We start from the raw sequence: 22,260 nt of genomic DNA, 5'->3' as shown, positions 1-22,260 counted from the left end.
AGTCTCTTTGAGTAGAGTTGACCTCATGCCACTGCTGGTTGTGAGGGAGGTGGAGAAAGTGAGTCTGGCATTTTGAGCTTCTGTTGTGTGGTGTGGACTTTGCTAAGGTGGAAGAAGGGAATGCTCTGGGTTGACAGTCTACAATTATATCCCTGATTCAGCTACTTTTTTTAACTGTCTCTGGCTTGGTCTCAATCTTTTTTATCTGTTGACTTGTTTTCTGCCTCATTCTAAAATAATTAGAGGTGACTTACTAAATATAGATAAAATCCTGTTAAGAGAAAGAAATTATACATTTTCAGGCTGCACATAAATGCTTGCCATATGTTAGAAATGGGCCATATATTTGGCTCTGAGCTTCCTAGTTGCCAAAATAAAGAGGAAAACAAGACCAGTTAATTTTATTCATTTGGTTAATGAAACTGCACTTCATTTAATAATGCAGGCTGGAAGCTTAGACATTTCTCATCCTGCCTTTCCCTGGTTGCAGCAAGTCAGAGGCCACATCTCTTCCCATGCCTGTCCCCTCTTTTCTATACCTAGTGCCATCACCCTAGGTCTGATCCATCCTTTCTTGTATTGTAATAACCAGTAATCCTTTTACCAGGCTCAGCCTCCTAACTTTATCTTCTCCATCACCAGTTAATTATCTTTGTCTTTATGACTCCCCTACTCAGAAACCTCAAAGACTCCCGTTTGTTTACCGAAATACAGTCTCCTCAGAAGCTGGGGTTGGACTTGTTCTCTAGTTTAAGCTTGATCTCTTCCTCCCAGATTGCTCCCCCATCGCCCACTGCCCTCTATGCTACGTCTGTGGAAGTTCCCTTCGTGGCGTTCCTTGTTCCCTCTCCAGCAAACTTTCTCATTGAGCCTCCAAAGGGCTGTTTATTTCTCTTCTCAGCTTTCTCTCATTTAACAATAACTGCTTGTTTACTTATTTGTCCCCTCCCCAAATAGATTATAACCCCTGTGGGGTCTGGGACTCTGTCTTCCTTGGTGTCCCCTTTATGGTGCAGCATGATGCCTCTCTTAGGTCCTCAAATACATAATGAATTGGACTTTAACAGTCAACTCTTGACTAGTTAGTGGATTATCTGGAATGTATTCATTCTTCCTCCTGCTCTCCAGCATGCTTCTGAGTCGTCTGTTGTTGTCTTTGGATTTTTTTTCCTGGAGTACAGACTTTCACTTACTCATCATTCTCTGCCGTTTTTTGATAAAGGTGTCTTATGCAAACCAATTTAAATAATACTTCCTTTTAAATCACGCAGATACCAGTTTTGAAGAATGTCTGTGGCGTGGAGAGACTTCTCAAGGACAGAGTAGAGTGCTGGTGATGTGCTGAGGCACCAGAGTCTGTGGACAGGACCCGTGTCCATTTCTGACCTATGTAGCAGGCCTAGGTGGGGACGGCTGAAGTAAGGCTTGGCAAGTTGGATGGTAAGGGGCTTAATGTTTCTGCTTTTCCCCTCTTTTTGTTTCATGACCAGATTCTGGCCCTAAGGGTTTCTTTCTTAATGTTAGCAATGCACTGAGATAACTAAAAGTCTTCCTTTAGTTAGAAGGTAAACTTCGTTAGTTGGAGGTGAATTTTCTGAGAATCTGACATTAATGCTGATCTCTTTTTATAGGTGATCAACTTGATTTGGTGTTAACAGCTTTTCATAGCTTATTTTTGAGATTCAGTGATCTGCCTTTCCACTCTGGTTGGACTCTGGGGACAGGGTCAGTGGTGGGAGCTGCCTTTGCCAGCGGTCAGGCGGGACTCTGAGGCACACATCAGTCACGCCACTGATGCGACCTAACCACATCTTTGTCCCCCCACCCACTCCCACAAATTCTTGGAAGTGTTAGGGATGGAAATTATATTGGTAGAATATTTATTTTGTTTAGCTAAAAATCATCTGATAGTCCAATTGCTTTATGACTCAACTTTATTGAGTATAAATTTACATTCTATAAGATTGTACCCATTTTATAAATGTGTGTGTGTTGTAACCACTAGCAAAATTCAGATATAGAATATTTTCATTACCCCAAAGTTCCCTTGTGTCCCCTCACTGTCTGTACTTCTCTACTTCCCACCACAGTTTTTGGCTTTTAATATATATCACCTTAGGCCTCCTCTGTGTTAGCTGATTTGTCATTTTGCTGTTCGTGGAGGTATTATAGGATAAAAAGGTGTAATAATCACTCTGTCTTTTTTACTGAACTATCAGTGCTGTATAAATTAGAAATCTGATAATTAATACTTTACTACATAGAACTCCTTGAATTAGATGACTTGATCTCTTCAAAGATTTTCTGGTGGATGGCTTTTGCTTCTCTGTGGGCCAAAGATACACAATGCTAGAATTTGCTCCTTGGAGATAATGATGTCTTTTGTCATCTGGGTCCGGTTGGGAGGCAGGAAAGCATAGCAGTTAAGTGTAAACTCTAGAGTCAAAATGCCTGGGTTCAAATTCTGTTTGCCTCTATTAGCTGTGTGACCGTGGGTAAGTTACTCAGCTACTCTTTGTAAGCCTCAGATTCTTCAGGCGTTAAAAATATCTGCTGCAGGGTATGGGGTTGTTGAGTCAGCAGTGTTTGTTGTGCACTTACTGTGTACCAGGCTCTGTTCTTCATCTGTCATGAAGTCCCATTTCAGTGTTGGGGAAGAGGCAGATGATAAGCAGGCAGATCATGCAGTATGTCAGGTGGTGATAAGTTTGTTAGAGAAAAGCGAGCAGGGAAGGGGAGAGCACAGGTGCCCCTCTGTGTACAGGGGCGGGGAGCCCGAGCCGGGCTGTTGTCATTTTACATAGCTAGGTCAGGGAGGGCCTCCCTAAGAAGCTTTTAAGACATGACCCAGTGGAGGTGAAGGGGCATTCCAGGGAGAGGGGACACAAATGCAGAGGCTCTGAAGGGGAGCAGGCGCGTGTTTGACGGACAGCAAAGAGGCTGGTGTGCTTAAAGTGGAGTTGGAGGTTGGGGGGAGAGAGAGAAGCAGGAGGCAAGATCAGAAGTGATCCCGACGATTGAATGAGATAAAGCGCATAAAGCCGTTAGAGAAATGCTTGGCACTTTGCTGTCTTTATTGCAAATGATTACTGTGTAATGTCAGTTTCTTCATTAGGCTTTAAAAGGAGACCTTTGAGAGGAAGAGAGGTTCTAAGAAAAGAACCAACTGAGGCGTTCCCTCACTCAGTCACTCAGCAGCCATTGCTTTCAGGTGCTGCTGTAGCAGACACGACTGAGCCGGGGTCCTTGTGTGGAAGGACGTCCTTCCAGCGGGTTTAATGCTGAGGCAGAGAAGTACTGGGCAGTTGAAGTACGGGCTGGGGCCAGGTCAGAGGGATGCCCAGGGAGCTTTGAAAGTAGGCGGTCATTAGATTTGACTTCAGGGAAGGTTTAGCGGTTGTCATGTGGCTTTAGCTTTTGAAGTTTTATTACAGGAAGAAAAGGTGGGTGTGTAGGGGGTAGGGGAAGAGGTGGGAGGGTGCTCCCAAGCAGAGGGACAGCCTGGCCAGAGCAGTAGCATGGGGGTTGGGCCAGAGTGAAGGGGAGTGAGGTGGAGGGTGGGCAGGAGCCATGTGGGGAGGGCTGAAAAGAGGCACCAGGGAGGGTTGATGAGTAGGAGGGAGGTGAGGGGAGAGAGAAGTCAGAGGATGTGGGGCACACGGAGAGAGGAGGCATGGGATGGGGATGTTGACACACATCAAATATACAGTGATTATTCCTGGGCCAGCTGCCTTGCTTGCGTTAACTCATTTAATCATCACCACAGCCTCTGAAGTAGGTTCTGTATGTGCTGTTTTTCATCCCCATTTTACAGATGAGTAAGCTGAGGTACAGAGAGATTAACAAACCTTCTCAAGGTCACACAGCTGGTAAGTGGTGAGCTGAGATTCTAACTCAGGCACTCTGACTCCAGGGTCTTGGTGCCCCACCACTGCCTATGAAATATTACAATTTCATTTGTGCTTTTCATTTAATCCTTGTGGTAACCTGGCAGGCAGATTGGAATTCCATATTTTGTCACTGGCCTACCAGTGGCGAGGGCAGAGCCAGTTGATAAGATTATCTGCATTTTGTTTGTGGTTCTTTTCTTTTTGGAATGGGTCCCAACAGAATCAGGATCTAGGATGAATTCCTTCTTTCCCACTCCTCCTCTTCCCCTCATTTCTACCATCGTACAACGACAGTGGATATTTAAAGACAGATTCTAGCTGGGCGACTGATTGTGGCAAAGAAAAGTATTTTTCTTAACTCACTAGTGAAAAAGTCATTTTTAGTCCTCTCAGATTTTATTTTAAACAGACATTCATACTAAATACTTTTTGGACACACACTTTATATTATTTTTAAAGATGAGTGACATCTAACAACATTGCAGAAAAGCCAGAAAACGTAAAACCTGCCTTTTAGTAGAGCAACTAGTGTCATTTTGGTGTAACCTCTTTGAAATGATTCTCTTCTTTTTTTCTGTAGTTGAGGGTGAGTTTAAGTCTTTTTCCCCTTTAAGATCTCTTTCTACAAATGCCATTCCCAAAATGAGACCACAGATTACTTGTTCTTAATTAAACAGGAAGCTGAGAAGGATAGTTGTACATTCAAGTCCAGACAACTGGCTACTGAAGTGAGAGTTTTAAAGACCTTTCTGCCCGGCCTTTACTTTTTGTTCTTCTAGGTTCAGTCTGTCTTAGTCTCTTCTATGTTCTAATAATTATAGGGGTTAAAATAATGAACCTTTATTAGTGCTTGGTATGGGTCAGCACTGTGCTGTCCTTGGCCGGCACCGTGTCACTGACTCCTCACAGCAGCCTGCTCTTCTGGCTTTGCAGATGAGGATGCGGGGGCCGGGCTAGGGGCAGGGTCACTTGGCTAGGACGCCACAGAGCTGGGACTCGAACCTGGGGCTTTCCGATGCCAGAGCTACACTCTTTAACCTACATCTAGGCTCTTCTAGCATTAGTAAGATTAAAGGATGATTTTTTTCCCTCTGAGCAATGGAGTGAATCTGTGTTCTTCAGTGGTTAGGGTGGGGTGAAGAGAATGAATCTAGGGCCCTTTGTACCTTGTCCCATTGGGAGGACAGCCAGACTGGCTCTCTGGGAGTGGTCGGCTCCTTTGAGATGGCAGCAGCAGGCTCAGGCTGGGTGACATGCCGCCTCTCTTGGGCAGGTGGTTGCTCCCAGCCTCTTCCACGAGTCCTGTGAGACTTAGGAGGAAGAAGCCAGCATTGATGTGCTCTGATGGCTCTACCTTTGGATCTTGTATTCAGTGAAAACGCTGAGTCACCTGTGGTGACCTGCTCTCCACCCCCTTGTCATTTTTCCCCTTTCCGCGCTCACCTTTCTGGCTTTGCGCCTTGTAAATAGCAAATATTTATTGATAAGGAGAATGATGTTAACCCCTTCCTCGCTGCTACTTTGTTTCTTTTGGACCTTGAAGGGCTTGGATCTTGGTCTTTTTTTTTTCCATGTGCAGAGGGGCTACCTGTGAGTGAGTTGGACTCCCCTCTGGCCTGTGCTGAGATTGTGAGCATGGATTGGTGGCCAGAGCTTGGGGATTGAGTCGAGGGTGGGGATAAATCGCTCCTCTCTGGTTGCACAGTAGAGCTACCTGGGCTTCTTGAAAAAATGTTTGCTGACCACACTCCTGTTTTTATTTAAATTGATCTGGATGGAGCCCCAGGCACTGGCAGTTACTCAGACTCCCCAGGTGATTCTGACGCGCAACCGCTGTGTCAATTTCAGCAGCTTACTGTGTGAGCGGGGGCGCGGGGAAGAGGGCTCCAGAGCTGTGGCTGCCCTGCCTGGCCCTGCCCCTGCCCCTGCCCCTGCCCCGGGCTGCCTGCCCCTGCCCCTGCCCCGGGCTGCCTGCCCTGCGCCCGGCTCTGTGCCAGGCACCTTGCAGCACTCGTTCATCTGATCCTTGCAGTGTCCTTATGAGGCTGGCACTGTTAACTATCCGTTTTATGGATAAGAAATTCCTCCTTCTAACAATGAAGGGCATGGGGTATGATGCTGACCTACAGACCTGGCTTTTGGCTTTTCCTAGTTTTCTGGTATAGAAAACTCGTTTCAGATGTTTATGTTTTAATAATTTGGCCTCAAATATGAATATATTTGTTTTTACAAATGAGACATATTCTTGTGCCCTCTCTTACAGCTAAATGACTGTCAGTTGGTATACAGAAGTATAAACACAATACTGGTTAAAACATTGCTTTTTATAGTGTCAAAAGTAGACTTCATTTTATGATAGATTTTGAATTTCAAGACATTTCGAGGTGAAGTGCATTCTATACTTTTAGAATCACATATACTCTGTACGTTTGAGCTCATACATAGGTCTGCCCGACTTGTAATCTGGCCCGCTCTTTACACTCTGGCTTCTGTAACCCTCCAGGGTACTAAGCAAGTTGGATTTCAGTATTTTAAACGTGCTCAAGTCTCCCCATCATAGAGCTCACACTCAACACTCCTTCAACCCCGCGTGCATTTCCAGTCTCCCCTTCACAGTGAACTTCTGGAACAAGTTGTTTATGCCTGACATGATCTGATCCCTCACCTCCTGCTTTATCCTTGGCCCATTTCATTCTGCCCTCAGTTCTGTCATCACAGTCTTCGTCACGGTCACGGAGGAACCTCCACGTTGCTAAATCCAGTGGCTACTTTTAAAGCATTTATTCCCCTGTGTATTGGTATCCGTCATGTGCTAGGTTTGTGATGTTCTAGGTATTGGAATATAGTGGTGAACAAGACAAAAGAAAGTCCCTGTCAATGTGGAGCTTGGACTCCAGGGAGAGTGACAAAGGATAAAGATATAAATATATATGAAATATAATGTCAGGGTCACAGAAGACCTCATGTTGTTTGACTTTATTGATAGAAAATGTCTAGAATAGGCAAATCTATAGACAGAGTGGGTTAGGGGTTGCTTGGTGCTATAGGGGTGAGGGGAGAAATGGGGAGTGATAGCTGATGGGGTAAAAACATGTTTTAAGGTTACATTGTGGTGATGGTTACATAGCTCTGTGAATATAACAAAAAACATTGACTTGTGCACTTTAAATGGGTGAATTACACGATATGTGAATTATAGTTCAGTAAAACTGTTAAAAGTGATGAGTGCTATGCAAAAATCTGACTCTGGTGGCGGGAGTGGCATGGCTGCTTTGAGTAGGGAAGTCAGAGGAGGCCTCTTGGAGGAGGTGACACTTGAGTAGGTGTTTCAGTGATGTCAACCATGAGGCCTCATGAACCAGAAGGCATATTAAATGAAAAAGGCCCTGAGCTAGGAGTTCACCTGAGTGTTCAAGAAGAGTGTGGCTGGAGAGGAGTGAGGAGGATAATGACATGGGATGACTTAGGGTCAGATCATGTAGGGGCTTGCAAGGACTTGTTGAAGACTTAGAGTTTTTTCTTTTATGCTGCAGTCACAGATCCAAAGTCTCCAGATTGATATCTAAGGTTGTTGCCTGTCCTTTGCAGGTTGGCAGTGGTCTCTCTCCCTCTTACTGACCTTTTCATCTGCAGTGTATCTGAAACCCACAGGAAAGAGGGCTCCTGTTTTTAGAAGGAAGGAGACAGGGCAAACCTAAACAGTGACTCTCAACTACAGTACACCATTGGCTTTAACAACAACATTTTTTTCTTTTTCCATATTATTGAGTAGAATTGAGGTTTCAGGAGGATGGGCCAGGTAACCCACGGTTTGGAAGACCCATGAGCCTTCCAGGTGGAATCCCAGTTAGAGGCCCCACCCTGCGCCGCTCGGTCATGCTCTTGTCCTGTCCCAGGAACGTTTAGGATGAATGCTGATTTTGATAACCTTTCATTTTGTCCAATTTTGTTTCTCTTTTTTGGCAGTGACATGGTAATGGCCCCATGTTCTATCTCCCATCCCCACCCCAAAAGCCATACTAATTTAGTTCATCGTTTTCATTGTCATCAAAATGCCTTTGTAAGTACATATCTGTGCATAGTGCTGTGTTAAAAACTTTTATACCTGAGAGCATTGATTACTGGCCAACTGGAGTTTAGTTAATAATAAAATACTTTCATGAATCTTTAGTGACAAGAGGAAAGAGGTGTACTTGAAAAAAAACATTGGTGTTTTGTATCTTTTCTGCATAATCTTTTCTCTTAAAAAAAAGTTGGTAGATGGTTTTAGATTTCAGCAGTTTTACTGTCTTTTTATTTAATATTAAAGCTCTCTCACTTTGTGCATGCTTGTTAACAACCTTGGGTGGGAGATGCTGCTGCAACATCATTCCCTTGATGGGGTTGAAGACACATGGACACTTTTACTCCTATCATAAATACACTAGAATGGACGAAGGGGCTGAGGATTGGGAATTAAAATGTGTGAATTATCCCCAGCATGGCCACAACAAGTTGTCTGACCTTGTTTAGGCTAGTTTTCCAGATAAAGGAGAATTTCTGAGGAATTGGACAAAAAGACATGAAATGTTGAGCTTCCTTCTCAGCTCCTGAAAGCAGTCTTAGTGGTTTTCCTCCCAGTACAATCACATTTTTAATAGAGGTTAGTTCTGAAGTCCATATGTCAGGCGAAAATCACCAGTATTAAAACTATCACTGGAAACACTTGCAGAAGGTACCCCCTGATTGGAGATCATCTCCAGCGCTGCACTTAGAGCAGCATTTAGAACATGTGGCCGGCTCTTCAGCTGAGTGCCAGTGGAAGCAGCTGGCTTACGTTCAGGGACCGTTTTATGAAAAATATCTCTCTTTAAATATGCAGCTCCTACAGTGCTGTGAGATGCTTGACATGTGATTGGCATGTGGAAACCGGGCCAGCCCAGGACTGTGAGATTCTTGTTGTCCGTCTCTTGCTTATTAAGTAGAGGCCTCCAGGGCACTTACTGGGACAACTGACTCTTCTTCTCTCTTTCTCTCTCCTTGCCAAGCAATTACGTTGAATTTGTGTGAGTTAAGTGTGGATATCCTGCACTCCCACTGTACTCACGGTGTCTCCTCTCCTCTTTCACTTCCACTGTCTACCTCAAGGCCCTGATCATTTGGCACCTCAGGCACTTCCAGTCTTCTTCAAAGGCCACTCTAAATCCAGGCCACACACTTGCTGTAGGGTGATCTTTCTAAAAACTGATGAAAACACTTCTGTGGCATCTAGACTCACAGCAGTGCTTCTTAAACTTCACGCTTGTTCTGCTCTGGCAGAATTATTCTGGATTCTGGGAGCGTAACTTGGTTTGGTAATGTTTTTGTTTTCATGTAAAACAGCTATAGATGAATTACCATTGAGAGAATTGATGCTGCTTGAATGTGCCATGTTTATCTGTTACATTTGCATACCCTTTGGTGGCCCAGTTGGAAATACAAGTCTTTAGGAGATTAAACTCTTACGCAAGATTCAGAGCTGACTTTTCCTGACCTGGCCTGCCTTTTGAGTCTCCTCTGTTACCATACTCTTCTCACAAATGAAGATCTAATGGTGTTAATGCACTGAGATGCCCTGAGCATTTTGGATTTAAGTCTTGATGCCTTTGTACCTGCATTCGTTTATTCCTTGAGTATTTATTGAGCACCCGATGTGTCCCAGGTATTGCTCTAGGTACTTGGGATACAACAGTGTACAGGACCAAGTTCTGGCCTTCATAAAGCTTACATTCTACACAAGAGGAAGCTGAGAAACAAAGATGACATAAAATCAGGTGATACTAGTGCCAGAAAGAGAAGTAAAGCATGGTGAAGTGATTGATAGATAGTGAAGAAGGGGTCCTGTTTGTTGGATCTGGCAAAGTTCCGTAAGAAGGTAATATTTAAATTGCAACCTGATAAAGTGCGAGAGCAAGTCATGTTATTATTAGTTGAAAAAGAGCTCAACACAAAGAGAACAACAGCATGTGCAAAGGCCCTGAGGCCTGAGCATCCTTGGAGTGTCCACAGAACAGTAAGAAGCTTACTGTGATTGAGAAGAGTGAGCAAGGGGAAAACGGGTAAGAGATGAAATTGGATAGATGCGTAGAGGTGGAGTGTGCAAGGCCCTGAGTCCATGATAAGGACTTTTCTTTTGCCTCGAATACCTTCGCCTTTCATCTGTAACTTTTGGGTGAGGTTGGAATTAATTTTAATTTGTTCCCCATGGTAGCTAGTTTCTCCTCTGTTTACTGAATAAGTATCTCTCTCCCCACTGATTGGAAATGCCATTTAATCATGTACTAATTACATGTGTGTTTATACATACATACAAACATACAGGCATGCATGCAGACGTATATTTATTAGCTCTCTTCCACTGACTTGTCTTCTTGCACACGTACCGTACTGTTAAAATTACTGGATCTTTATACCAGGCATTGGCAAGTTACAGCCCGTGGGCCAAACTGAGCCCACCACCTGTTTTTCATAAATAAAGTTTTATGGGAACACAGCCACATCCCTTTGTTTATTATGTATTGTTTATGGCTGCTTTTGAGCTTCAATGGCAAAGAAGTTGCAACAGAGATACTATGGCCAACAAAGCCTAGAATATTTAAGATCTGGCCATAAGAATTTACCAACCTCTGCTTTATGTTACATATTGATATTTGATGGGGCAAGTTCTTCCTCATTCTTCTTTTTCAACAATTTTTTGGCAAGTCAAGCATATTTGTTCTTTCAGGTGAACTTGAGAATCAATCTGCCAAGCTTGCCTGACTCCCTTCCTTTTCCTCCACTTCTTTTGGGCTAGGGAACAAGGAGGCCGGGAGAATAGGCATTTGGTTGCATTTAACTTGCAGTTTAGTAAAGGGTGAAGTGATCACTTTATAATACTGAATCTTTCCATTCCAGGGATATAATATCTCGGCATTTATGTCCTTCGGTTAACTTGTACTGTTTCTTCTTTTGGATGTTGCATTATTCCTACATGTATTATTGCCTTTTGTTGTTGTCATAACTGAAATCACCTCCCAGCTGTATTTTACAAGTGACTATTTATGGCATGAAGGAAAGGTTCGGATTTTTATGTATTTAAATTGTTTCTGACTCTCTTACAGAAGTAAACTCCTATTAGGACTGTTAATTTTTAAATTTGCTTCTTTTGGTTCATGGTCATTGTGTGAACTTACCAATAATTGTTTTATTCCTTATATGTCTCTGTCTGTACTGTGGGATTTTGTACCGAGGGTAGCTTGGGGGAAATGGATTTTGACCCTCTTCAGTGGCATTCACTTTTTTCTATTATACTGTTAGGTACAGCAAATGGTAATAAAAAACAAACCCCCCAAAAACCGAGAAGACTTTATGCCCAGTCAGCACTTGTTGATCGTTTTAAGAACACCCAGAAGATCATTTAGGCAAGCTGTTAATCAAGCAGGCTGTGCCTTTTTTGCAGAGCCATTTGTTGCTCTTAGTGCAGAATGTAAGGTTTGCATGTCACACAGGAGAGTCCAGCCCAGTCACTGCTTTACTGTGGAGGGCCATTTGATCATGGACTGAATTAACCGAGCTTTTATCCTCTGGAGTTGAGATGTGAGCAGGAGATTTTTATAAATCAGTTAGTACTTTCCTAAATACGTTCTCTGTAAAGCATTTGATCTTTACCCTTAACATCTATTCCTTAAGGATGTGGAATCTATTTTAGATTTCAAGGTCTGTTACTTGCCCTGAGCACTGAGTAGATGAACCATAAATTCAATATATGTTAACCTTTGTGGATTTATGTTTTAATGCCATTTTGGTCTCTTTTCTCCCCCCTGAATCTGTCTCCTTCTTCGTGTCTTAACCGTGGTGAAACTAAAGAAAAAATATTCATGTTGCTAGTTCCTTCTCTCTCTTTTTTTTTTGGTGAAGTGATAAGGTGGTTATGGTATTAGACCCCGGATATGTAAATAGAGAATTGCTGACATACATTCTGTGGCTTGTGACATGAACCTGGTTACTCTTGTTGCCTGTAAAGTGAAACTTCACGTACAGAACCTGATCTTAAATGCTTTTGTTTATTTTCTCCACTGTTGAGATTATCTCCCACTGTCATTATGAACATCAGTGGGTGATGTGTGACTGCAGAAATGTCATCATAGGCTGTAGAGATGATCAGCCCATGGGCCTCAGTCACAGAGGAAGCTCCAACTTTGATGTGAGGCTTGACTTGGACCTACAGAAAGTAGAGACCATTGTAGATAGCTCTGTGGTGTGGAAAATAGTATAACTGAATAGAGTGATAATTGATATCTTTTATTGGGCACATACTGTGGTCCAGGCATTACATTCACTGTTTGCCCCATGTAGGTATTGTAATCTCATTTTAGGGATGAGGACATTGAGATTTAGGTTAAGTAACTGGTAGACCTGAGTAACAGTTCAAACTGTTAGACATCAGAGTCAGGTTGTAAAACACAGTGATATTGTGGCAGAGATCCTGTATGTGTGTAGAAGAATTTAGCAATTTTAATTCGTTTAGATTCTCCTGTATGAATTTTGACAGTTGAATTAACATTAGGGGGTTCTGGAGACCTCACTGCTACAATGATATTTGGCAAGCCCGTTCTCTTTTCCCTTCTACGTGGCCTCAGTGAAAAGAGATCTAGACCCTTAAGTTTTCTGTTTTTGTTTTTTGGGGGGCCCAGGAGTTTATATTTCAAGATGTGAATGTAGAATATCATTTGTCTTCCAGTTTTTAAATTGGGAGAGTACAAAAGGGGGGTTATGGCTTGGTGGTAGATGCCAGGGGCTGGGGTGGTGTAAGATTAAGCTCCCCAAAGCCTTTGCAGGTCAGGAGGGGGCTGTTGCTTCTAGCTTAAGAGCCCCCTACCCAGCTTCCAGGTTTATGAAATACAAGCATAAGTAAATAAATACACACACGTATGTGCACCCAAACACCCCACATGCTTTTTAATCTTTTTCTGTGCAAGTGCACTAATTAACATGGAAACTCAGGGTTCTGTGCACATTATGTTATCATTTACCTTCAATATGGCTAGACTATTCAGATGCCAAATAATTGACACTCTTCTGTATTTGAGGCCCTGCCCTGGTTATCTCTCAGCCAAACACTTTGCTGCTTTGGACCTTTCTCGATGGCTGTGCCTGTGGTGTCAGGCCACAGGCTCCCTCTGGGCCGGCCGGATACACGCACGTGTACGTGTACCTGGACGACTGCTGCTCCTGACAGTGGCCTGTGGGTGTCAGGGGCTTTGCTGCCTGCTGGCCCGTCTGCCCTCCAGGCCAGCGCAGACCTGGATTCCTGGCTCGATTTAGAAAAGAAAGTGATGCTTTCTAAATACTGGCAGGCAAGTCAGCTTGCTTTCCAGATTTGGAGCAGCAGCCCCAAGAGTCCAGCCCCAGCAGAGGCAACTTGAAAATTGTAGTGTCTGCTCTTTGCATCTGATGTGTGTCCCGAATAAAATATTCCAGTGAGGGGCAATGCTTTTCTTTTTTATCAGAATGGCATAACTTTGAGAGTTAGAGTATCTTTTCAAGGTTACTTTCAGACTAACCCTTTCTAATCTGTATGATAGTAAAGAAAAGGAACTAATGTAAATCCTGATTTTATGAAAATATTTCTGTTGATGCTTATTCAAATATGAAATTATTCATAGACTTTTAACTCATATTCACATAGCCTAGTATGTATGCAAGCATACTTAACTTTATAAAAAAACATTTGAAATTGGAGATTCAAAAGTCTAACGTTTTAACTTAAAAGTTTAATGTTGTGCAGGATTGTAAGACAGAGCAACTTAATTCGTCTTGTGTGTATGACTTGGTGTGCAGTTCTGAAGTTGTTAGAGATGCTACGTGGAGACAGTCTGATTTGTTTCTCTGTGAGTGTGAGCTCTGCCCTTGTGCTTCTGGTTCTATGGCACGTTTTACTATCGCAGTGCAGATAACTATAAACTCCCTCACAGGGCGCTGGGTGCTTGCAGCTGAGTCCTTTGATCTGTCCATCTTGTTAGATAGCAGGGGGAGGGGCCTAGATTCCCTTTCTGCTTAGCTGTATAAGAGCCAACAAAATGAGTATATTGTAAGAAATGCTGAATGGTTGAGATGCTTTCCTGTTATTTCTTTCCAGGAGCTTGATGTTGTGTTTGGTTCTGGAGAAGAGAAAGGGAAAGAGAAAGTGAACATGTTTCATTTGAGATCTGTCTTCCATTTGTGTGACTTGTTTAATTTGCTGACATTGATACTTTTCTATCAGGCTCAACTTCGTTGCTCATAGGATATTATAACTACTGAAGTATTTTTGTTTTACCTTATAATTCACATGAACATTTGATGAACTTGAACATTTGGTTGGGAACTTAACTTTATTGTCAGACTATTTCTAAGAGGTTGGTAGTTGCATGTTGTATCTTATTTATTAAGTATCAATGGAGATAGTATTCAGTTGTATCAAAACGTGTTTATCTTTACTTCTGAACTCTTTTTTAATAGTCTTTTTGCAGTATGGGAAATAAATGACACTGAATTTTCCCTTTTTTCTTTTAAAGACTTTCAGTTGAACTCTCATCTCTCAACACTGGCAAATATTCATAAGATCTACCACACCCTTAATAAGCTAGTAAGTCAATCTTTTAAAGACAAACTACCAGCTATTTAAAGTAGTTGTTTTAAGTGTATTTGATAAAAATTTAAATTATGGATATTATGATATTGGCTGTTTATGAAAATACTGAATTTTAAAATTTGCTGCATGGCATATGTGATTTCTTGGTAATAATGAACATATTTCTTGCAGAATCTAACAGAAGACGTTGGCCAAGACGATCACCAAACAGGTATCTGTAAATGCTAACACTACTTAATTTTAAATAAACTTCCTAATACAAAGTTATGAAGAAGAAACGCCAGCTGAGAATGCTCTGTGTTATTACAGCACATTCCATTAACAAGTTGTTACTTGGTTGAGGATGTTTTTCAGGGTGTATGAAGGCAGCCATGTTACAGCTCCTTCCCACCAGGAAAGCAGTTCTGGTTTAGGACAGAGAACTTCAGTGCCTTTAAAGGGAAACCTCTAGGGATTCTCTTCAGTGGTTTCAAGATACCGTTTCTCTACCGAAGTATTTTAGTTAATACCAAAAAGTTGCTACTGTAATGCAGTTGAAAAGTATTCCATAGATGTTTGTTGAATTGAGATGTAAAATGAATTGACGGGTAGGGAGGGGTGTTTGTGTGTGTTGTGTAGGTTGTGAGGATTTCTGAATGGGAAAATTGCAAGTTGATTATTGTAAACAGTTCTTTAGCCCCTTGGTTCTCAGGCTCCAGCTGGCATCATGGTTGCCTGGGGAGGGCTTGTTAGAACAGGTTGCTAGGCTCCGCCCCCCCCTCCCCGTTCCTGACTCTGGAGGTCTGGGCTGGGGTCCCAAAGCCTGCATTCCTCACCAGCTCCCGGGCCATGCTGATGCAGCTGGTCTGGGGGCCACAATGTGAGAACCCCTTCTCTAAACCGTTGATGGTCATGAAGTTCAGAAACTTGCACTTGATCTGTAGTTATGAAAATTTCTAGGAAGAATTGTTAAAATGTATTTTAAATTTGTTGAAAAATACCACAGGTATATATGAATACGTGCTTGTTAGAGAGTTGTGAATAGCACAAAAGCAAATGGAATAAAAAGTGCCAGTCCTCCTAAACGGCTCCCAGTCCAGCCTTCCCCCGGTACGCCGTTTAATGTTTGTTCCTTCAGACATTTTTGTACCTGCATGTATTTTTATGGTAGTGGGTTGTTTAAATTTAGCATCAATGAGCTCATACTGTACATTCGATGTAACACTGTTCTTTCATTTAATTTTTTATTTAATGGTATGTCTTGGAGGTTGTTGGGATCTAGACCTGTCCCTCCCCTCCAGATGGGTTCAGGCACAAGATGGAGATTAAAGTAACAGTTTTGTTGGAAAACAGCCTGGATGAGCAGCAAAAAATGCAGAGGCTTTTCAGTATTTCACCTGAATTAAATAGCCTTAGATGCTGCCACAAGTAGTTAGGCACCACCCTCTTGCTGGCCCGCCTCAAACTCCCCACTAATGACAGAGGAAGGGTGTCAGCTTCTGCTGGCCAGCTGATCCGAAAGGGAGTTCAGCTGGGGCTGGGCCCTTCTGCTCAGTTCCTCCTCACTGGACTACCAGCTACATCGGACTCTCCACTCCTTCCAGGGGAGGGGGTGAGCGGAGGGGGCAGAGACCATGATGAGTGTGTTCTAGAAGGCCAGGCCGCAGAGGGTCCCTTCACCTGATCTTTCTGTTTCAGTAAATATAGGTCAGCTCAAAGGTGGTCAAAAACAGCTTCCTTAATAACTTTGAAAGTGATTTATTCACATGGTTTTAAAAGAAGTGTGAGAGGTGTAAACAGACAGCGGAGGCTTCTGTCCCGTTGTATGAGCCCTAGCTCCCGTCCCCACTGGCGCTCCACCCTTGACTCTCCAGACACAACTCCTAGGCTCTTGTATTTGCTTCCTGAATGATGATGACACTGATATATTTTCCCCAAGTACAAGTGTACATTTCTGTTGTCCTCTTGTTTCTGTCAGTATATCTTGGAGATCTTTTCATAGCAGCACATTTATAAAGCTTTATTTTTTAATGACTGCTTGATTTTCTATTCCATATTTAAGTGTGTGTAACTTTTAGCTACTACCAATAATGCTGAATATAATTTTCAGGGCCAGTTTTAATAGTCCAGAAAAACGCAGTTCTCTCATATTCTGAAACAGTATATTGGTAGGCATTGGAGATTTTTTTAAACTTCAGAGTTAGTGTAGTTTTGACTTTTTTTAAAACCAAATTTTGTATTTGTAAAGGCTTTGGGTTGTCTTTTCCTTGGCTAAGGTAATAAAACATCAGGGTTCTGAGTCTTATACGTTACGTAGTGAACGTTGAGCTTTGGATTTAAATGAGTGTTGTTACGATAGTAATTTCATATCTAAATATTTAAACTGAATGTGGCAGTTTAATAATTGTAAGCTATAATTAAGGAAGACGAAAGTGGAGAGTGTGTTTGGCCTCGTGCCTCCTTTTCCGCCCTTGGGGACAGTGGACATGTCTGGTGTTTGGTGCACGACATGCTGGCGCTGCGCCTGGTACCTCGGACGTGCCAGTCAGTGTCAGTTAGCATTAGTAATTTCGTAGAGTAGTCCAGCTCATTAATGTTCCCCCATCTGGTTACAGCATCACGTGTGATCACCGTACCTGACAGAGTATACTTTAAAAGTTAAACAACATAAGATCTCTAATGTTTGGAAATGTGAGAAAGTTCATCACTGTAGTGCCTCTTCAAATCTCTTGGCTCAACAGTAGTCTGAGAGTTTCTATAACAACTGTATATGGAAGAGCCAAACCAAGTGCAAAAGAGGCCAGTGTCTTCCTGCTCTGTCTCCTCTAACACTTTACTTTGGTGCTTTCCGTCTTCCTCCCACCAAAAAAAAAAGGAGGGGGAAAAAAGGAGAGAGAGCGTGTAGGTTAATATTGGAGAAGTAGCCCAAAATACTGGGAGTGAACTTAAAAAGCTAAAGAGGACCAAAAAAACATGATGAAGGAGGATGATAGTTGTTGAAAGTCAGTGTTATTTAGAGAGAAAGGAAAGGAAGTATTTTGGTCTTAAACAGTAGGATAAAAATTGCATATTTAGACACTAATAGTTTTACTCAAGCAAGCAAGTAGTTCAGTGATCTGTTCAGGAAATTGAAATAAAATATTAGGTACTGATAAGATGTCTTAAAATTCAGCCTATTTATCAACTTAAATTACTATGTCTTTGTGACATTGGTTCAGTGAAAAAGAAGGTGAAATAGCTGTATGAAAAGTATTGAAGTGGTAAAGTGTACCATATAAAATGTTATTAAGTGAATCAAGGCTATATGATACAACAGACTCATTAAAATGAAAATTAGTGAGATTTTTATATTGGAATATGCATTTATACTAAGTTCAGGAAAGTCAGAAAAATTTTCTAATTGTATAGATCTCTTATTTGGGGATGATTAGAAACTTGGCACACAATTTAATATGTCTTAAAGGAAATGAATCCTGCACAGGACTTTTTTTTTCACTTGAGGCTCACAAGCAAAAAGATTTTTTAAAAAAGAAAGTAGTGGCACACCTACTTAGATATACTGTTTATTAAGAATAACATGCTTAGTTAAATTAACAAAACAGCCAGCTGCATAGGTATTAAAAGGTCTTCAGTCTGATCCAGGTGAACTCAAATTGCTCTTTAAAATTGATTTTTCTGGGACCAAATATTAGAATAGATATGATAAAAATGTTGGCAGTATTTCTAATTGTTTAATGTGGGGAGAATAGTTATATTCATTGACTACCTGGTTTACTTGAAAATACTGTCAGTTACTAAAATACTTTATTTGTTCTCTTTGAACATTGAACCAAAAAGAAATGAACCTGAACGCAAGTCCTAACCTTTGGGTAAAAAATATAAACAATCTGTGTTGTCTTCCTGAGGATCATACAGACACCTCTGCATCAAGAAAGAGTTTCTAATGATGGGGGAGTTGGGAAGGTTGATTTCAGAGTCCCTGTCCAGCTAATGTAGGGATGTTGCAGACTGAGCACCAAAGACCTGGCACAGTAACACGGAGGAGCCTGGGTCTTAGTCGGGTTTACTAGCTGGGATGATTTGTGTCTTCCTCTTCCCACTTCTCTGTTATATAGGAAAAGCCTTTCCCTCTTTCATAAGACGTTTCTGATGCAATGTAGTTGGATCCCTGAAGTCTATTTCACCACTGTTTTTTCTTGGGTGATTGGCAAAGATTGAAAACTTGCAGCCCTATTATTTTAAATTAATTTCGCGTTTCTTGAAGTTCATTAGGAAGTCGCTTTTATTTGTTAAGTATTTATTTGAATAGGAGCTTTAGTGGCTCAACTTTATCGGCTAGTTTTCTTATTCGTAGAATTGGGGTGGTAATAACACCTCTTCGGTTTGTGAAGATGACTTTGAAAGTGCTTTGTAGTTATTATTTTAAAATGTCAACCTTAATATTTTGTCTCTATCTGTAATGTCAGCTTGTTTGTGCCTAAGTAGATATTTTTAGTGAGTTAGAATAGCTTATTCTTTGAAGCAGGTAGACATTCCATAACAGTCTTGTTTATATTACTTGCTTACTTGATTTTTTTTAGTTTAAAAATAAAGGGTAGATAAAGTAATGCAAGTTTTGAGTCAGTAAAGTCTAAATTTAATGATATAAATAAGTACAAATTTGTAAAACATTCATTTAGCTTTAAGTGTTTATATTATAAAGACATCACAGAGTTATTTTAAGAAGCAAACATTCTTGAATATTTGTATATAAAAAAAAAAAATCCTACCTGCCAGGAAACTTTAAGTCGAGTGCTTGCCTTAACTGATGAATGGGGGGAAAATCTGAAATGGTGATGTGTTACCTATTCATAGAGGTTTCAAATCAATGGAAATTTACTGATTTGAGCAGAATTTGATTGACACAAATTTTGAATAAATGTTTTAGGAACACATTTGTTCAAAAACTTTTTTTGGAAGGTTGACCGTAGGACTGTTAGTGATGTGTGTGTCTTATTATTACCGTGGTAAGATGCTGCATTAGCTGCTCCGTCTGCATAGGTGAGCCAGGCGGGGCCTACAAACAGGTGTACTTTCGTGCATGAACTTAAAGACCCGAGTTGTTGCTCTTGCTCAGGTAGGCTCCCTAGAGCCATGCTGGGGGTGGGGGAGCAGATTTCGGGCCACCAGGCCTTGAGTTGTGTGCCCTCTGTGTGTTTTTGTTGACTTGGTTCATGTTGTCAAATTATTTGAAGTAAACTTGTTTTCCTCAGCATTAAAAAATTGATTTTGAGGTAGCCTGAAACTTTTCACTGTCATACTGGGCCCTAGGGTTCTCCCTGTGGAGCTGTGCTCTGTCGTCCTTTGGACCTTCACAGGGGTGTGACTTTGACTCATCCTTCCTGGGAGAGGGGTGAGAGGTCAGTGAGCCAGTGGTACCTGAGCTGTAATGGTCACTGGGATGAGAAGACACCGTTTCATTGTGAAAGATGCCCCTAGCAGTCACTTGCTTATTATGGCAGGTTAGAGTGGAGGGATCTGAACAAATGCCATGGGAATAAATGAAAATAAAATGCCAAATGTGGGATAATTTGGGGCTAAAATACGAGTAAGTTTTACACAGACATCAGGAAAAGTGATTCGGGAAACTTTAACAGAAAGCATTCATCAGTAAGGAAAAAAAACCTGAAAAAGTTAACTTAGGATGTTTGCATGTTTACCGGAGGCATACTCTCTCTTGTGGGGTAGGAGTCAGTGAGAGCCAGGCGTAGTACCGGTGTTTCTGCGGAGAGACAGATAGTAGAGGAGCTGGTGGATTGATCTTTATTGGTGAATGTTGGTGAAGACATTGTTTTAAATACTGTCCGTCTTCCCACGGGCCGAGGGGAAAAGTGCATTTCCTCTGCGTTCTGCAAACACTGGTGGACGGGAGGGGTTCCTGCCTCCGGTAAGGCGAGGCGTACTTTCTCATTCCGCAGGCCCCACCCCAAGGCATTAGGGACAGGAAGGAATCTTGTCTTGTCTGTGGGTGGCTGTCCAGACCTTTCTGTGTGCCTCAGTGTACGCGGGGTTGTCGCCCACGGGGGAGAGGAGCGGGGTGCACAGGGGTGGCAGCCGTGTCCTGTGTGGCTGACCATCCGGGCCCGCCCCCCCGCCCCTGGTGCTCTCTCCTCCTTGACTTCCCTTGGTTACACTGGCTCAGGTTTTCTCCCCACCTCGGACTTCCCCTTCCTTCCCAGCCCCAATGTCCACACTCCACTCCCCGGGGCTGTGGCCTCGGGTCCCTGCTTCTCAGTCTCTGCTGTCAGGGCCACGTGGAGGTGGCCGGGGGTTTGGGCCTTGCTGCCAGGCTGCTCAGGTTCCTTCCTTAACTTCACCTCCTGCTTTCCAGCTGCTCCTCCATCCCTCTGCTTGAGTTTGCTCATGTGTAAAATCGGGGACGTAGGCAACACCTCCACCATAGGGTGGGTGTGAGGATCCAGTGAGCACTGAGGTTCAGCCCGAGCTCACACCCCCAGCGTGGCGTCAGAGCCCAGCACCTACCTACGTGCACCTGAGCGCTCATCAAGCGGATGTCTCTTCTTCACAAAACTCCTGAGAGGTAGATATCCCAGATGATGTAGAGGTAGATTCTTCAAATGATGAACTGGAGACCCAGAATAAGTCAGTGCCTGATGGAGGCCCGTAGTAAGGTGAAGAGCTGGAACTCGTTCACTGGGGGCAGATCACCCACCCCAGCACCCAGTGCTCTCTCATCCCGTGGCTCACTGAGGGCCCAGCGTCTTGCACCAGGGACCAGTGGAAGTAGGAGAGACGTGCGGTCCAGAATTCACCACTTAACACTTATGAGACCTTGGAGAGCCTCAGCCTTAGTTTTCCCATCTGTCAGTAGAGATAATTATCTCTGCCCTGCCTGTCATTCAGGGTGGTTGTGGGAAGCAACTGACATACTATCTCTGATAGCACTTGTGCCAAGATGGGATGTTTTAATTATCTTATAATTGTCTTGTAATTTATAACAGTTTAGGACAGTGAGACTGTCTGGGTTTGAACTCCAGTTTTTCCACTTTACTGACCTTTCTCTGCCTCCGTTTTCTTATCTGCACAGCCAGTAGTGATTATTCTTCTTTCATAAGCTTGTTATGAGGTTAAGTGAGTTCATACATGTAAGTGTTAAGAACAGGGCATGGCTCATGGTAAGGTCTCAGTAAGTGTTCCATGTTGTTATTGTCTGTTGTTATTACATTTTAATATCTTCTACCAGATGAAAGTTATGCTTCTGAAAACCCTGACCAGAAGTGGCAGAATTTCCTTCAAGTGGCAGAAACAAAACTAAAAATGATTATGGTCGTTTTGCTCAAGATCGTGTCAGATTTTTGCCCTAAAAATCGAAATCCTGTTTTTTAAAAGTCAGATATGCCTTGAAGCTTAAGAATGTTGGGACTGATGTGTTTGTATGTATTTTAGGTCCAAGGTCACCAGTCAAGCTGGCCTTGCTTAATGAGTTACGGAAACACGATAGCAGCACAATTCCTTTTGAAGGAGCATCGACATGTAAAAGAAGCTGGAAGTGTAGATGATTTATATTAGCATTTTTGGAGAGTAAACTGAAGTCATGATAACTGTCATTTCTGGTGTGGGTTTTTTTTGGGGGGGAATAATAGATTATTTGTGTCATTGCTAGGTTTATTTCTTGACCGTAACATTTTCTCTAAGAGGAACTAAAAGCCACTTTTTCACCTTATAGCATTTGTAGATAACATCTAAACTCTTTGCAGTACA

At 42.3% G+C, this 22,260-nt stretch overlaps 1 protein-coding gene across 7 annotated transcripts in view; it reads left to right on the top strand.

Annotated features, from left to right (window-relative positions):
- Window positions 1-22,260, top strand: part of DCUN1D4 (defective in cullin neddylation 1 domain containing 4) — a 65,199-nt gene that overhangs the window by 4,389 nt on the left and 38,550 nt on the right. For 4 of the 7 annotated variants that reach the window (XM_031434776.2, XM_031434766.2, XM_031434785.2 and 1 more), the window contains exons 2-3: window positions 14,444-14,514; window positions 14,692-14,731. In XM_031434776.2, coding sequence (XP_031290636.1) covers window positions 14,444-14,514; window positions 14,692-14,731 — 111 coding nt within the window. Of the gene's footprint in view, window positions 1-1,271; window positions 1,441-9,611; window positions 9,968-14,443; window positions 14,515-14,691; window positions 14,732-22,260 lie in introns of those variants that run through there. The other 3 variants (XM_031434792.2, XM_064486761.1, XM_064486770.1) reach the window with 2 other exon arrangements.

This window comes from Camelus dromedarius, chromosome 1 (assembly GCF_036321535.1).
Source record: "Camelus dromedarius isolate mCamDro1 chromosome 1, mCamDro1.pat, whole genome shotgun sequence".
Lineage (NCBI taxonomy): Eukaryota > Metazoa > Chordata > Mammalia > Artiodactyla > Camelidae > Camelus > Camelus dromedarius.
This window is presented reverse-complemented; position numbering and strand designations above follow the sequence as displayed.